A 17,601-nucleotide genomic window follows, 5' to 3' on the forward strand; every position below is an offset into this window, starting at 1 on the left:
TTGGTTTGGGCTTCCTGACAACATGGTGGTCGCAGGGAGTCTCACATGGTAGCTGGTTTCCAAGAAGGAACGTTCTAGCATGTGAAAGCAGAAGCTGCCAGTGTCAAGGCTGGCCCTCGGGAGTTTACAAAACACCACTTTTGCCTCCATGTTAAGATAAGTCACAAGGGAATCCCTGACTCAGGAGAGGCAGCCTCCACTTCCGGATGGGAGGACCAGGAAAGACTTTGACGCCATATTGAATTCACCACAGGGACTGGTCCCGTCGCAGGCCCTGCTTGAAGAACCCAGATTGTTATGCCCCAGGCACATGGGGTAGCGCCCCACCCTAGGCTACTACCTTGACGAGTGTGATTATTCACACGGCGCACGAGCCAGATGATGGCTAAGCAATAAAGGATGGGCTTATCGAACACACTTACGCTAAGGACAAAATTGACAGAGAATGTTAGCCCAACTTAAGAGAATATCATCTCTTTATTTGTCAAGTGTGTTGATAACTGTGCTAGTTACACCCCTGTTGGTTGCCAAGGGACTTAGGACACTTCGGGTTTCATAAACAAAGGATTGCAAGGCTGTCAGAGAACCTCATGGACTCCAACATCATGTGGAACAACCAGACCACAGGAGGGACTTGTTGCCTTTCGCCCAGTTGCGTCATCGGTCTCAGCCTGAGAGGCAGAGGCACCGAGGACCTTCCCGTGTGTTGGGGGAAAACCCTAGAGAAGGGGGTTGTTGAGAACCAGAGGAGGGATAGACTCTGTCCTAGCCAGCTTCGGCTGCCGTCACATAGCACCACAGATCTGGGGGCTTAAACAACAGGTATTCATTGTCTCACTGCTCTGTGGGCTGAAAGTCCAAGCCCCGGGGTCAACGGTGTCGGTTCTTTCTGAGGGCCGTGAGGAACATGGTTACTCAAGATCCCTCCCCTTGGCTTGTAGATGGCCGTCTTCTTGCTGTATGTTCACACGGCGTTCTCCCCCTGAGCGCGTCTGTGTTCTGATCTCCTCTTCTTATAGGGACACCACTCGCATTGGATTAGGGCCCGCCCTAATGACCTCATATTAACTTAATTAGCTCTTTTAAGACCCTGTCTCAAAAAGTTACATTCTGGGCACTGGAGGGGGAGGTGGGCCTTCAACATGTGACGGGGTGGGGGACACACGGTTCGGCCCCTACTTTAATTCGACCTCCCCCAACTAAAATTTGGTATGGACGTTGAATGATGACACGACACGTACACACAGGGGGCATAGAAAGGTTACCACTCACACAATGAGACTTTCTGGGGCGAGCGGGGCAGGCTCCCAGGATGGTCCAGAAGTGGCTTGAGAAAGCAAGACTGAAGGCTGGGCTTGGGGTTTTGACGGTGGTTGGTGGGTGAGCTGGGTGAGGGTTCCCAGGCAAACCAATGGGCTTTTTCATCAACTCGCCCGGAAGGGGGCAGAAGGGCGAGGGCGGGGTGAGGCTTAACGGCCACCAGCAGCCAAACATCAGGGTTGCTGGAGGCGGGAGTGGGCGGGGGGATGGGCTACATGCACGAGGAGCTTTAAGGAGGGCACTTTTGGGGACGAGATGAATCACTGGGTTCTATTCCTGAGGGCAAGACTGCACAGTATGTTAACTAACTTGAATATAAATAAAAAGGAGAAAAAAAACCCTATGGATATCAGGCTATGGCAAAATAATAATAATAATAATAATAATAATAATAATATTGTAGAAGTCACAAAAAAATGGAGTCAGACTCTATCACAAGAGCCTGCTGTCAATCCTCTACATCTGCCCAATCATTTATAAAACCCATTCCTTCTCATTTCCCCATTTCCTCGGCCCTAAAGTGCTGAGATCCAGAGACCTCTGAGCTGAGGGATGAAGAGGTTCATGGGCAGGTGCCTCAAAGCCTAAACTTTGCTCTGAGCTGTAGAGAACGGTGCTTGTAGAAGAGCCTGGGGGGCTGGAGCCATGGTGGGGAGACAGACAGAGTTTGGAGGATCCAGCTGGCCCTGGAAAACAAGAAACCCTCATTGCCCTCCCTTCCCTCTCCGTTCAGAATGATTTCTACCTTCTGGAATAATCTGCTCAGGATCAGACAGAAAATCCTCACGGCTAGGATGACAGCTGCACACTGTGAAGTCAGAGAAAGGAGCCAAAAGCCCTTAAATCAAACCGAACGGGGATCCACCCAAATGTCATCTCCTCCGTGAAGCCTGCCCCTCCCCCCCGCCGTGTCCCCCTTCCAATCCCTTGCTCTGTGGCTTGTGACCTTGCCCAGGGCCGTCTCTTGTTAGTGCCTGCTCCTGGTCAGACCTTGTCTCCTGGACCCTGGGATCAAGGCTATATCCTATGCACCTGCGAGTCCCCGATTCCTACCCGTCCCTGTCCTTTCCCACCAGCCTGCCTTTCATGTCCTGACCCCCCCCCCCCCCACCCGGGCACACCGGCATCTTTGCATCTGTCCTCATTCCATGCTCCCTTCTTCTGCAAGACATTGCACATGCTATTCCCCTTTCTGGAACCGTCTTCCGCACGGCACCCCCCTGCTTTCACTTGGCACCTCCTCATCCGCTCTTGGCCCAAGTGTCCGTTCCTCGGGAAACCCCTCCTAACCTCCCCTCGCTGCCCCTGGCGAGAGCAAATCCCCATACGGTCAATGCTAACTCCTGAACTTCCCCTTCGGAACCGCGTGTTGTGGGGTGGCTACAGCCGGGTGTTGGGCTCACCCTCTCCAGCCCCCTCAAAGGAGGACAGAGTGATGTTGCTCCTAACGATGGAGCTCAGTAAATAGCTGGAACGACTGAGCAAGTGAATGGACGGATGAATGCAAGGACCCGTGGGTGTTTCTGTTTCTCTTCCAGCCCCGAGCAAGCCTGAGCTCGGAGGGGAGGGGAGGGGAGCGCAGAGGTGTGCCTTGTTTTCTGAGCCCAGTTCTGTCATTTACTTGCTTTGGGCAAGTTGCATCCCTTTCTGCAAGAGGAGGTGTTTGGCTGGATGAGCTAGCTTTAAAGCTCTTTCGTGACAGCGGAGGGTCCGCTGTACTGTCTTAAACACAAACCTCCCCTTTGTCACCCAAAGCCCCGGAGTAGAGGGTTGCAGGAATGCCTGACCCTGGAGACGCCACTGCGGTTAAGAAGTGGTGGCGCGCCCTCTGGTGGTCGAACGGCAAACTACGGGAACCGGGCCCCGCGAAGCCCTCGCTTCCGGGCAGAGGGTGATTTTTTCCAAGAATTCTTGGGGGAGCTCCCCACCCGATGCCAGCCCCATGACTCTGATTCAGGAAACTTGAGGGAAAGCCTGTGGTTCTTCGCTTTTAACAAGCACCCGCTCATGGAGGACCCGAACCCATATTTTGAGCGATGTTGGTCTTGGGCAAAAAGCAGCGAATCGGTCAGTTTCCCAGCGGCCTATGTGGGCAGCTGTCTCCATCCAGCCTGTGACCTTGAGTGTGGCTTCAGGAAGTAGCAGGGCCAGGTTCGCACACAATCTCACCCTCAGAGGCTCTCACTCCCAGCATCCCCTGGTTAAAGAAAGCCCTGTTCCTTTGGAGGGGAAAGTGGGGGGTGTTGTGGGCTGAGATTAAACCATCCCGTTTCTAATAGAGGCCAGAGTGGAGGCTGCGGGGGGCTCCTGGGTGGCTCAGTCGGTTAAGCATCCGACTTTCGATATCAGTTCGGGTCATGACCTCAGGGTCATGAGATGGAGCCCCGCGTTGGGCTCTGCATTGAACACGGAACCTGCTTGTGGTTCTCTCTCTTCCAATCTCTGTGCCCCTCCCCTGTTCACATACACACACTCTCCCTCTAAAATAAATAAATAAATATTAATTTACATTAAAAAAAAAAAAAGAAAGAAAGTAGAGGCTACGGTGTTGGGCTTTGGAACCAGATATCCCCGGGTTCAAACCCCAGCTCTCCCATGTACTAGCTGTGTGACCCTAAGCGAGATACTTAATCCCTCCTGGCCTCCACTCGATCTCCCAGTTGATGGGAGAAAGCACACTTCGTGGGATCCCTAGGAAGAGGGATGCTCTTCCCAGGGATGCTCCCTGGGCTGAGCATTGAACGTTAGAGGGAAGGCGACAGACGCAGAGGGAAAAATCAGTAAAATCCTGTCCCGGTTTCCAAAGAGCCCAGAGTCTCTTTGGGGGACATGAGATGCTGTGGTTTCAACGACTACTGCTCTACATCTGGGGTGGTTTGTTACCCTACAATACGCGACCCCCATGCATGTGGACCCACATATCTCAAAGCCAGGCACAAGGTGGTGGGTCAGAGGGGGACAGGGAAATAGATGCGGTGAGTCCGCAGGAAGTCTGAGCAGCCCGCCTGCACCTTCCACGTTTTCCAGACAGGCAGCAGGTGTCCATCCACCGGGGCTTCCGACCTCGGCTCAGATCATGATCTCGTGGTCCGTGAGTTCGAGCCCCGTGTCGGGCTCTGTGCTGACAGCTCGGAGCCTGGAGCCTGCTTCGGATTCTGTGTCTCCCTCTCTCTCTGCCCCTCCCCCTCTCACACTCTGTCTCTGTCTCAAAAATAAACATTAAAATTTTTTAATTTATATAAAAAAAGACTGATTTAGCCATATTTGCACATTTAGGGATAAATGAATCACTCACACTTACGTTGCACTTACTATTGCCAAAACTTACTCTAAACACTTTGCAGACGTGAATTTACTGACTTCTCATGACAACCCCGAGATCTGGAACGATTATTGCCCTCAGCTTACAGATGAGAAGCAAAGGAAGTAACTTAGCGCGCGGTGGGGCCGGGATTGAGCACCCCACAGTCCCTGCTTTTGTCACCACTGCAAGAAGCAGGCAGGGAAGAAGGAAGCTCCGTTGAGCCGGACCGGTGTGCAGCACATCGATGATATGGGTCCTCTCACGTCTGCCTTTCCACTCAGCGATGGCTCCTCCTTTGACAGGCAAGGAAAGCGAGCTCCAGAGAGGTAGAGCGACTTACCCAGGGTTAACCAGCTCAGCGGCAACAGCCGCCTGTCTGACTTCAGAGCCGGGGGCAGGGGCAGGTCCAGGAACCAAAGGGCAGTCTCCACGCGCTCCCAGCGGGGTCAGGCCACCTGTCCCTCCAGCTGTAATCCACCGCTTGGGGCTCTAACTCAGTGCAGAAACCAGGCTAAGGAAGCAAGACCCAAACTGTTGACTCTGGAAAGGGAATAATTTATTTTCACCCTCATGAACCGACAACCATCTTTCCTCCCTTCATTTGACTCAGCGAGCCTCGATGGAGCACCTACCGTGCACACGTGTTCTAGCACGTGCGTCTCAGTGGAGAGCAAAACTGGACTGGCTATTCTAGAAGCAAGGCAGGTTTGTCCAAACAGAGGAAGAACACGGGCTTCAGTCTAACTCTGGAATGTGAGCTAGTAACTTCTCTGGGCTTTCATTTCCTTATCTGCAAAATGGGATAAGGATAGTCCCTCAGGGGGGCGCGTGCACGTGTGTGGTGAGAGAGGAGGAAGCAAGTGAACTCTTATCGGCACGGCAAGTTCCTCTGTTGCCCTGGTGTTGACGCGCTTCTGTCGTGTGAACTTGGACATGCCCCTGAACCTCAGGGCAGCTGGGTCCAAGCCTGTGCATGAACCTACTCTACTGCTCTGTGGTCTGCCCAGATCAGGACTCCCAGCCCCATCTTGTTACTCAATGGTGTATATTCCACTCAAGTTAAAGCCCCCGAGGACCTGGACACATTCAGAAAAGCTTCCTGGGGGAAGCCTGAATGTCAAGGGCACCCCATTCAGAATATCAGTGGCCATATTGCTTTCTTCCCCAATGGGCTTAAGAAACTGCCACACGTCCTTTACACATTCAATTGCCCCAAAATGGTCCAAGGGTGTTGAGGCTCACTGCTTGCTGGAAATAAAGCAGCTTCGAGATCCCTAATGAAAAAGAAAAATGTGCAATTGGAGTCCTGGCCCAAGGAGGGGTTTGCTCCCACCCCATGCCACCCTTGCCCCTGGGCCGCACTCTCCTTAAAGGTCAACATGTGGCATCTCAGAGGGTTCCATCACAGAACCCTGTAGCTTTAAAGCTGGGAGGTTTCTCAGCAATCGCATAGTCCAGGATTGTAAAAGGGGGGGGGGCCGGGGCAGGACCCAGGTCCCCGGATTGATTTTCATGGCTGCAGAGATCTAACTCTCTCCAGTCTCACATCACATCACCCTGAAAGCAGCCTTATCAAGTTCGTGAAGGCACTGGGGTCTGCTGCCCCTGGTCTGGCCGACTTCTTCATTTTGCAGGAGGTGGGGGGGGGGGGGGAGAATGGGGGAGCATGACAAACCCAGAGAAGGGAATAGATGTGCTTAAGGTCACATGGCCAGTGAGGGGCCCTGTGAAGACCACATCCACTAAGGGGACCCCGGGGCCTTAGCATGTGCCAAGCAAACCTTGGTGCATGATGCAAACAGCAAGGGCTAAATTCTGTTGGAGCTACCCCCGCCCCCCTCCCCGGAGGGAAGGGGGTTCTCTTGGGAGGGGATGGGCCAACTTTCAGTGAAGATTCCCTGTGTTGAGACTCCACACTGCACCCACGGACCTGTTCATTAATAATTACCTAATCGGGAAGGTGGTAGGTGGTGCCGGGGGTGCCGAGGGATTTTGCCAATGCTCCTGGGCTTGATAGACCCAGGCTATGTTCCTGGGCTTCCTCTGGCTCTCAGACAGCCGCCCGGGGGGCCACACCAGGACCGACCGTGAGTAACTCGCTGAGGGCTGCATCTGAGACTCAGAAGGGAGGGTGACCAACCATTCTAGTTTGCCCAGGACTGGGGGCTCTGGGACATAAGGCTTCTGGTGCTGAGACACGGAGAGGTCTAGAAGTGACACACCCTGGGGCTGGAACGACCCCCACACCTCACTACACGACCCTCCTCATTATACCGGTGGGGAAACTGGGGCTGAGGGCCAGAAACAGCCTCCCGCGAGGCCGCACGGGTCTCCTGGCTCCCGACGCAGGTGCTTTTGGAGAGTTCCTGCCAGAGGGAAATTCTGGGTAACTCACTGCAAAGCCAGAGAAGCGTCTGAAGGTTAGGATAGGAGAAGGTGTTAGAGCTTGGTAGGAGGCCATGCTATGGGGATGGGTGTTAGGTAGATGAGTGAAGCGACCCACTGTATGTTTTAAGTGACCACCGCAACTCCTGGGTGGAAATCAGGGTAGAAAGACCAGTTGGAAAGCCACAACGGTCTAGGTCAGGGCTCCGAGAATGAGGCCCTGTGGGTCAAGTCTGGCCCCCTGCCTGTTTTTGTATTGCCCTTGAGCTAGGAATGCAAGGTATAATATCAAGATACAATATAAATATAAATATAAAATCTGTCAATGGTTGAAAAAAAATCAAAAGGAGGACGATATTTTGTGACACATGTAAAATATATGAAATTCACATTTCACCGTCCATGAATAAAGCTCTACCGGAACCCAGCCCCACACTAGGCTGCCTTGTGGGTGTGCGGGTGGCTGCTTTCCAGCCGGCACAGCCAAGTTGGGGAGCTGCAACATGGCCCGCAGTCTGGCCCCTGGTCTGAGTGCGCGATGCTGGAGGTCTGAGTGAGGATCGCAGCAGTGGGGAGACTAGGAGGTGGAGGGAAGTGCCTGCCAGATGTGCGGAAAGATTGAATGGTTGGGGGGTGCGGTCTTGGAAGGCCAGACCCAGGTTAGGGTTGGCAACTGGATTTGGGGCTGAGAACCAGGTAATAACGGTGAGGCTACCCGACACGGCCGAGCAGATTTAGTGGAGAAAATCGAGCACCCTTGTTTGGGTAGGTTAAGTTGATTAGGAGAAGAGACCAATCCTTTTCCCAGAACTTCGGGCCATTCAGGTTTTTTTGTTTTGTTTTGGTTTGGTTTTTGGTTTTTGTTTGTTTGGTTTTTTTGCGTTTTTTTTGTTTTGTTTTGTTTTGTTTTTGTGTGTTTTTTTGTTTGTTTTTGTTTTGTTTTGTTTTTTGGGGTTTTTTTGAGGGACAGAGAGAGAGAGAGAGAGCTGGGGAGGGAGCATAATTTTAAACAGGCTCCACGCTCAGTGCAGAGCCCGACTCGAGACTCGATCTCACAACCACGAGATCCTGACCTGAGCCCATATCAACAGTCGGACGCATAACCGACTGAGCCATCCAGGCACCCCAGGCGAATCAGTTTTTTGAACATCAGTGATCTTATCTGTCTGGAGTGAAGATAAGAATGCCAGTTCTCCTGACCTCTACCTGGGTAAGAGGGTCAGACAAAATGGCATTAAAGTGATTTTGCAAACCGTAAAGCACACCATGGATGTTTGTGGAGTTGAGGCTAACGCTTTGGCGATTCGCATCCTCGGTGCAGTGGGTCACTGGGCTGAGGAAATTAGCTCAAATGGCAAAAGGAGCCCCAGGCTGAGTCTGGAGCCTCGTGCTCTAGCTCAGATATTTACCAGTTAGGTAAATGACCTCATTCAGTCATTTGGCGAGTCCTGGCGATAAGAACGGAGGCCAGTGCTTTGCAGAGCTCACCGGGACAGGAAGTGCCAGGAGGCGGTGGGCACAAGGAACGTGCTTGGTTAACCCACAGAATATCATCTTCACCACATACTGGGAAGGGGCTGGGTGTTTGCTAGCTGCCATAGGCCCATCTGCCGGACTTGACCCTGTCACTTGTCACCTGGGGGCCCTGCCCTTCCCCGACTTCTCAGTAGGGCTGGGGCTTCTGCTGGGGCATTGCCTGGGCACTCTCTTTCCTCCTATAGCCCTGACAGCGCAGAAGATGCATCTTGCCAGCCACCTGCTCCTCCTTCTGGCTGGACTGTTGGTCGCATCTCACGGCCAGCTCCTCCCTGAACACAACAGCCAGGGTCACACGGGCAGCCCCCATCCAGAAGCTCCAAGCACAGGTGAGGGCTCCCCCAGCCTCAGGATTGCCCCGGGAAATACAGTCTTTGCTCTCCGCTTCTACCACCTGATGGCTTCCCAGAGCCCCGGGAGCAACATCTTCTTTTCCCCGCTGAGCATCTCCGCCTCCTACGCCATGCTGTCCCTGGGCGCCCGCTCACACAGCCAGACCCAGATCCTCGAGGGTCTGGGCTTCAACCTCACGGAGGTGTCTGAGTCGGACATCCACCAGGGCTTCCGGCACCTCCTGCACACCCTCCACCTCCCGGGAGACAGGCTGGAGATGCGCACGGGCAGCGCCCTGTTCCTTAGCCAGGAGCTGCCCATCCTTCCGGGATTTCTCAATGACAGTGTGGCCTTCTATGACTCCAAATTATTCCTCACCAACTTCCACGACTCTGTGGGTACCACCCAGCTGATCAATGACCATGTCAAGGAGGAAACTCAAGGGAAGATTGTGGATTTGGTCAGCGACCTGAGCACAGACATCGCGATGGTGCTGGTGAATTACATTTACTTCAAAGGTAAGAGTCAGTTCATCGGTGGGTCCTTTATCTCCCCTCTCCCCCTGATTTATGGATGGATTAAATGTTTAAAAAAAAAGAGAAAGTACATGGATGGGGTCAGATAGGGCCAAGCAACGCTTAGAAGATTCATGTGAGAGCATCAGATATTTAAGATCGTGTAGCTTAGAGGTTTCCGTACCCTCCTAACTTTAGATACGTTTCTTATTTATTTTTTTTTTAGTAACGATAATGTATGAAATGTATAAGTTGAACTTCCGGATTCACGACGAAGGACTGCCACTTAACAACAGTGTAAACAGGGAAGGTGGTTGCTGAAGAATACCTCCTTCAAAGTTCTGGGTTTTTTTTTAATGTTTATTTAATTTTGAGAGACAGAGACAGAGAAGGAGTGGGGCAGAGGCAGAGAGAGAGGGAGACACAGAATCCGAAGCAGGCTCCAGGCTCCGAGCTGTCAGCACAGAGACCGACGTGGGGCTCGAACCCATGAACCGTGAGATCGTGACGTGAGCGGAAGTCAGACAGTTAACCGACTGAGCCACCCAGGCGCCCCCGAAGTTCTGTTTTGAGGATCAAATCATGGCACACATTTGTGTCCTCCTTAGAAGAGGGCCTAAAGAGATAGGCAAATTACAGTCCCCAGCCACATCTGATGGGCTACCTGTGTTTGTTAATAAAGTTTTATTGGGACACAGCCACGCCCACTCATTTATGCTTTGTCCCTGGGCTGTTTTCACACAGCCACAGAGATAAGCAGTTGCTACAGAGCCTAAAATATTTGCTTTCTTTCTGACCCTTTGCAAAAGAAGTTTGGTGACCCCTGACCATTATATATACTCGATAAATAATTACAGCAATTATAATTAATCTAATGATTATACTCATTTTGAAGATCCTTAAAAACACATAAGGGTATAAAAGGAAATAGAAATTGCCCAGGGGCACCTGGGGGGCTCAGTCGTTTAAGCATCTGACTCTTGGTTTCCACTCAGGTCATGATCTCAGCGTTCGTGAGTTCGAGCCCCGTGTGGGGCTCTGCGCTGACAGTGTGGAGCCCGCTTGGGATCCTCTCTCTCTCCTTCTGTCTCTGCCCTTTCCCTGCTCATTCCCCCCTGCCCTCTCTCTCAAAATAAATAAACTTAAAAAGAAAAAAGAAATTTCCCCTAATCCTACCACACTGAGACAACCCAAAATGTTAACGTTTTCACTGAATTCATTCCAGTTGTCCACTCACACACATATGTTAACCGTTGAAATCACAGCGTGAGGACAGCTTCATGCTGTGTGTACCATCAGTGTCCCATCAGAGAAGCAAAGCCATCATAAGTGGTAAGGGAAAGGAGGTTGCTATAGGAGTTGGACCTTGCATAACTGTGGGGACATGAAAGTCTGGAGGAAGCAAGGGTGGGAGGGGCAGAGTGAAGTCCTGGGGGCAGGTGCAATTTTGGAGCTTATCGGGGATCTATACTATACTCCAGGTGCTTTCGGCCACCCCAGTGGGTCTGTGTAAGGGGGACTTGTGGAAGGCCCACGCTGGGCACCTGGTGGTGGCTTGGGGACACCATTGGTCAGGAGGGCTACTGTTGGACGATGAACCTGGAGGACGGCACGGACGAGCCGGGGCACACAAGCTCCGCTAGGTCTGCCCGTCATTCCATCTTCCCGCGAAGATCTTCAGAGTGTGGTGCCTGCCCCATGTCTACCTCCCCATCTCACGCTTGTGACCACCTTGAACCCAGACTCTACAGAGAACAAATTCTGGGAAACAGCCCCAGCCAGACTAACGATCCAGCCAGATTTGTCATCACTTGCATTTTACACAGGGAATGTGTCACCTACCATCGAAAACGTTTTTAGAAACCTTTTTAATTCTGCAATAGCCACAAACTTATAGGACGGTGCAAAAGTAGTACACAGAGATCCCATGCACCCTCCACGCAGGTTATCCTACATCACATGTTATATAACTTGAAGTACGGTAACAAAACCAGGAAATTGACATTGGTGCAATCTATGGAACTAACTCAGATTTCACCAGGTTTTGCATGCGTTCGTATGTGTGTGTGTGTGTGTGTGTGTGTGTGTGTGTGTAGTTTTATGCTATTGAAGACTTTATTTAGATCTAACCTAATGCCTGCACAATAGTCTACTGATGCCATTCCCTTTGAACTATAATTTAAATGTATAATACACACCATCGACCCACCCAAAGCTCTGATCACAGATAATGAAGGGTTTGGGTGCTCTCATCTGAAAGAAACCTAGCTCAGGCTGGTTGGCATGAGAAAGAGGGGTTCTCCAGAAACAGAAGGGAGATAGAGACATCCTGCCCACGGACACATCTGCCCTACACTTTGGGGACATGAATGTAGCCCGGGCCTCGCTGTAGGTCACATGGTAAGAGAATGGAAAAATGGTGGCTTATCTTCAAAAGCGAAAAGCACCTAGAAGAAAACAAAAGATGCACAAGTACTCTGTAGCTAAGATTCTCTTGAGAGATGTTAAGGCAGACTTCAACTTTAAAAAACACTCATACATTGGGCTGCGTGGGTGGTTCAGTCCGTTAAACGTCCAACTTGGGCTCAGGTCATGGTCTCGCTGTCTGTGAGTTCGAGCCCCACGTCAGGCTCTGGGCTGACAGCTCAGAGCCTGGAACTTGCTTTGGATTCTGTGTCTCTTTCTCTCTCTCTCTCTCTCTCTCTCTCTCTGCCCCTCCCCTACTTGCTCTCTCTCTCTCAAAAATAAGTAAACATTAAAAAAATAAAATAAATAAAAAACACTGATATATCGTAGTCATGGAAAGGAAGACAATACGGTAAAGATGTTGATACTCCCATGAATAAATCTAAATATTTAATGTAATCCCAATCAAAATCCTAACAGGTTTTCTTGGTTTTTTGGTTTTTTGGTTTTTTTGTTTTTTGTGGTTTTTTTTGGTGGCAGTTAACAAGCCGAGTCTAAAATGTATATGAGAAAAGCAAAAGGCCATGAATAGCTACGATGGGAAAACTTGGCTGCCAGAGAGCCCAACTCATCATAAATCTGTATTAATTTAGACTCGGTGGTACAAATAGACCAATTCCACAGAAGGGTGAGGCCAGAATAGAGCCCAGAAATGGCCCCGTGGATAGATACCTGGGCATTTGATATTTGTCAATGTTGGCATCCCCCCCTCACCACTGTGATAGAGCACTGGGGAAAGTGGGTTACAAAAAAATGGCACTGTGACAACTAGGTCCCCACAGGGGGAAACAGATGGGTTTAGGCCCCTCCCTTCTATCAATCATAAGTATTCCTTCCAGGTGGAGTAGAGTGCTTTTGGTAAAAGGAAAGGCTAAAGCTTCTAGAATATAAGACCTATTCTCTCTCTATAATATATGTGGAGGTTATATGTATATAATATATATGGAGGGAAAGTTATCCTAAACAAGACACAGAAGACCTAATCACAAAGGAAAAGACTCATATGTTCACTTCATTAAAGAACTTCAATACCAAAGCGCCTGGATGGCTCAGTCAAGTATCTGATTTTTGGTTTTGGTTATGGTCATGATCTCACGGTTCTTGAGTTCTATCCCCATGTCGGGCTCTGCACTGACAGCACAGAGCCTGCTTGGGATTCTCTGTTTCCCTCTCTCTCTCTGCCCCAGGCTCTCTCTCTCTCTCTCTCTCCCTCCCTCTTTGTCTTTCTCTCAAAAACCAATAAATAAACTTAAAAAAAAATTTCAATCATCAAAACCCACCATCAAGAGAGTGAAAAAACAAGGCAGAGAGGGAGAGAAAGTATTTGCAACTCACACGATTGATACACAACTAATGTTCAGAAAGAACTCCTACAAATCACTAAGAAACAGTCCTCCACAAATACAGGAAAAAAAAACATGATCTGGCACTGATGCAAAAAAATAGGACTTTTTTTATGTTAACAGGTCAGTAAACATACAAATGGTCAACAGGTCAGTAAACATGCAAAAGGTTGTTCAACTTCATTTTTAACCAAGAAAGTGCACTACAAAGCCGTAATGAGCTACCATTACATAAACATCAGGTTGGCAAAAAAATTTAAGCGCCGCCATGTAAATTCAATGGCGAAGACAGGAAACAACCTAGCCGATACCCTTTGTATCTCATATTTTAGAGTCTAAATGAGCCCTGAGAGATCCGGGTCTCAGGCAGGTCAGGCTTTGAATGGTCTAAATGATACACCGTGATGAAACAGTAAGGTGGGGTCTCCGCGACTGTCGGAGAGACATTTCCCGGCTGGACGGTTGGCTTGTTGGTCCACAGGTGCTTTGTACCTTCTTCCCTTCTTCCCTTCAGCTCTGTGGGAGAAACCATTCGTTCTCTCGTTGACCACTCCCCAAGACTTCTACGTTGATGAGAATACAGTAGTCAAGGTGCCTATGATGCTGCAGGGCACAGAGGACCACTGGTATCTTCATGACAAATACTTGCCCTGCTCAGTCCTGCGGATGGATTACAAAGGAAACGCGATGGCCCTTTTCATCCTTCCTAACCGAGGGAAAATGAAGCAGGTGGAGGAAGCCTTGACTCCAGAGATACTAAAAAGGTGGATGAGCTTGCTTCAGAAGAGGTAATCTTCTGCACCACTGCCTTTCCAATGGACCCTTCTGATGGAAGCCAATGCCCAAAACGGGGGTGATTGCCAAATTACAAAGGAATTCTTATTTGCTTTAAGACTTTCCATGGGTTTCCTCAAATAATGAACTCTCCTCTTAGATCTGAGATAAGATTTTGCCCCTATCAGTGAAAAGAGAACCAGACTAGGAGTTAAGAGTCCTGGTTCTAGATGCAACCCTCATATAGCACAAGACCTGGGTGATGTGACCTTGGCTCTCTGAGGGTCTGCCCCTGTGCAGTGAATGCGTAGACCTCTGGTCAAGATGACTGGGACAGAGGGACTTAAGAAAACTCCATCTGCCCATCTAAGGAAGTAGCCAGGAAGCTTTATATCGCCCTGGGGCTACGAGTGGGAAAAGTTTCCATCCACGTATAAGAAAAAGGCCTCAACCCAAGGCCACATGTGGACGGAAAATTCGCACAGCTCATGGGATAGAGGAATTCTAGCCAAAGAAATCATCTGGTCCCAAATAAGTGAAAACCACAGGACCCCAACACAGGCAAAGGCAGAAATGCCACACAGGGAGATTTGCATCTCCCTGGGCACCTGGCATGCCCATGGAAAACAATCTCTGCTGAAGACGAGCTCCCAAGGGAGGAGGTCCTGCAGACAGCAGGCCCTGGAAGCAAAGGAGCCTGGCTGTAAGCCCCTGGGAGCACTGAGCAAATGGTGTGTGTGGCAGCAGAAGTCAGATGGAGTGGGGCCAGCTAGAGGGTGCAGGCAAGGCGAGCACAGTGCGCTGGGGTCCCTCGCTTGTTTCTGAGTCCAGAGTTTTAACCCCGTATCTCCTCCAGGTACTTTTACAGGAAGCTCGAGTTGCATTTCCCCAAGTTCTCCGTTTCTGGCTCCTATAATTTAGATCAGATTTTGCCCATGCTGGGCTTTGTGGACGTGTTCTCACAGCAGGCTGACTTGTCCGGCATCACCGAAGAGCGAAAGCTGCAGGTGTCCAAGGTAAGTGAGTCATCGGTGGCCACTGATGCCTGGAGACGCAGTGGGGAACGTCTGCCCCTTGGCAGCTTCTAGGTGATGGGTGTTCCCTCTGCCACCAGAGGCTGAGAGTCATTCAACCATCCACAGGCACGGGTTTCCAGGAACCAACCCACCACGTGCTGGCATGGTGCTTGGCTCTGGGGATACGGTGCCCACCCAATCCTTGTCCTCAGGGAGCTCTCGCGGCCAAGTGGGCTCCATAGATCATGACAATGGAGAGTGACAAAGTGAAAGAAACAGAGAAAGGATAACAGACCAGGCTGGGACCAGATACCTGGGACCAGGACCTGGTCCCAGGTGTATCAGAGATTCCTTTGACGAGAGAAAGAGACCTAGGACTTCGGTGAGGAAGACAAAAGTGCATTATAAGGTAGAGCCTTGAGTTGCAGAGTTGAATTCCGGTTCCTTCCCTTACAGCAGTCAAGGGCTATCTAGGGTCTGGATTTATGTTCCTCATCTGTCAACCAGCCATAATGCATCAACCTTTTAGGGTGGTTATGAAGATTTAAAAAGTGCCCCCAGGGCACGTAGTAAGTGTTCAGTTGCTGATAGAAATAATTATTTCCATAAATAAGAGGGCATCCAACTCAACAACCCACCCAGTGTAGACATTCTTGCCGTGATAGCCCCAACAAGTGGCTTGGCTAGCAGTGAACCGCGGTGCTGATCTTCAGCGATCTCTGGTTCTTCCAGGCTTCCCTGAGTCCTGGCTCATGTTCTCTTGGAGGTAAACACTTGTGATTTCCTTCCCAGAGTTTCCACAAAGCCATTCTGGAGGTGGACGAGGCTGGCACCCAGGCTGCAGCGGCCACTGGCAGCTTCACCACCTTTCTGTCTGCCCGTCGCAGTCGCGGAGTCCTCTGGTTCAACCGGCCCTTCCTTGTGGTGATCTTTTCCACCGATACCCAGAGCATCCTCTTTCTGGGCAAGGTTGTCAACCCCACGAAACCATAGCCTTCCCAGGGCTGGCTCTTCGGTTACAAGCCGGAGGACGTGGCCTGGGGGGCTTGGTGTGAGCAGCTCCGTATTGGAGCAAGGGATTCAGAAGATCCTAAGAGTCCGGGGCAGAAGCTGTTGGCGAAGGAGAGCGACGTGTGGACCGGACACCTAGCTCCTAGGGACGGTGTGACCTCAGGCAGGTCGCCTGACTGCTTCAAGCACCACCCGGGAGAGTGGGAGACACCCCGCCAGGTGGTTGAAGGGATTAAACAAAACGATGGCTATGAAGAACCTGGTTTGGTGCCTTGCACGTAGTAGATACTCAATAAACGCATCCTCGTTTTCCATCCCTTCAGGGTCTGCCCTGCATGGCCCTGGCATATCTGGTCCCAGACATGGGAGTGAGATGTTCCAAGTTCCAGTGTATGCAAGGGAGAAGCAATGTGGGCAGCCAGCCGTCCTGGGCAGGGTGGACGCCTGGTTTCAGAGCGGGGGTTCGGGAGGGCCTCGGCCGGGAGAGCACCAGTCGAGGCGGCTGCCACAGGGACCTAATGAGGAAAGCCCAGCAAGGCGGGTAGCCACCCGGGGGCAAAAGGCACTGCCCCCTCCTTTGTCTGTGGAGATGTGGCCAGTCCCCCAGGATCAACGGCCATGGTCACGGATGCACTGAAGAAGAAGACAGAGCGTGCAATTGGAGCCCGGGCGCCTGTGTTGATATCTCCGTCTCCTACTGCTGTGCTCCAGGGCTTCCGCCAAATGCTTCCTTTCTTGGGTCTCAGTTTCCCCAGCTGGGTAATACGGGCTGACCCAGGTGGTCCAGCTCAGACATCCGTGGTGTGTGGGCTGAATTCTCTGAGCAGGGTCCATCCAGAGCCTTAGAGAATCAACCTCTCTCCCTCCCCCAGGAGAAGGGGGGCCGACAGAACCTGGCTGTGTTGGTCCCAAACCTCAGTGATTTGGGGCAGATGCACTTCCTAGGCAGGGCCCTGTGGATATTCTTGTTGGCCAGTGCGTCGGAGGCAGGAGGGTGCCACTGGTGACTGAAGAGACAGGCTGAGGGCCACCTCCCGCACTGATGATTGATCAAGGGCTGCAACATTGCAGGGTTTGTATGATGTGGTCCCTGGCCCAAATAATGCTACAAGGACAGAATAGGCTCGTTGTGGGAAACCAGGAAACCAATATTCAGAGCAAGAGACGGACCGCCTCTTTATGGTGGAGGAAGCCGTTGCGAAAGGAAGCGAGAGAGGGTGGGAAGAGAAGACTTTGGGGTTCTCTCCCCCTCGCCTCTCAAATACAGCCCTGGGCTGGACAGGACAGCCCCAGGACAACCCTGATAAAAGAAAGATCCCAAATGAGGTGCCTGTCACACCAGCCCTGAGCTACGTGGACAGGGACCCGGAAACACTGCAGGACCCCGGGCCTCCCACTGCCGGGAGGAATGTAGACCCTCCCGTCCACCCCTTGGGTTGATTGGCTGAAAGGCACGCATGTTACTAAAGATATTGGCCCATGTCCCCTTGCACCTGTCGGGAAGTTGAATTCTGTTTTTTAATAGTCAGGCAAGAAATGAAGCCCGGCCCAGCCTGACACTCCCAACTCTGCCCCTATAGAAGCAGGTGGGTGGGCGG

The 17,601-nt window shown here is 51.2% G+C and overlaps 1 protein-coding gene across 1 annotated transcript; it reads left to right on the forward strand.

Moving 5' to 3' along the window:
- The first annotated feature begins 6,578 nt into the window (after positions 1–6,578).
- SERPINA4 (serpin family A member 4) lies at positions 6,579–16,317 on the forward strand. Its single transcript, XM_060620664.3, has 5 exons — positions 6,579–6,711; positions 8,731–9,396; positions 13,717–13,990; positions 14,833–14,992; positions 15,785–16,317. Exons 1-5 carry the CDS (start codon positions 6,651–6,653, stop codon positions 15,983–15,985), a joined length of 1,362 nt encoding a protein of 453 aa, XP_060476647.2. The 5' UTR covers positions 6,579–6,650; the 3' UTR covers positions 15,986–16,317.
- Positions 16,318–17,601: the final 1,284 nt, after the last annotated feature.

The sequence above is a fragment of the Panthera onca genome, chromosome B3 (genome assembly GCF_046562875.1).
Source record: "Panthera onca isolate mPanOnc1 chromosome B3, mPanOnc1 haplotype 2, whole genome shotgun sequence".
NCBI classification, from domain to species: domain Eukaryota; kingdom Metazoa; phylum Chordata; class Mammalia; order Carnivora; family Felidae; genus Panthera; species Panthera onca.

What these genes read in the sequence shown, in the direction of transcription:
- SERPINA4 (XM_060620664.3), top strand. Translation starts at nt 6,651, where the DNA reads ATGTTCCTGGGCTTCCTCTGGCTCTCAGACAGCCGCCCGGGGGGCCAC. An exon ending in ATGAGCTTGCTTCAGAAGAG is followed by an intron (nt 13,991 to 14,832) that starts GTAATCTTCTGC and finishes TATCTCCTCCAG; the next exon opens with GTACTTTTACAGGAAGCTCG. An exon ending in GAAAGCTGCAGGTGTCCAAG is followed by an intron (nt 14,993 to 15,784) that starts GTAAGTGAGTCA and finishes TTTCCTTCCCAG; the next exon opens with AGTTTCCACAAAGCCATTCT.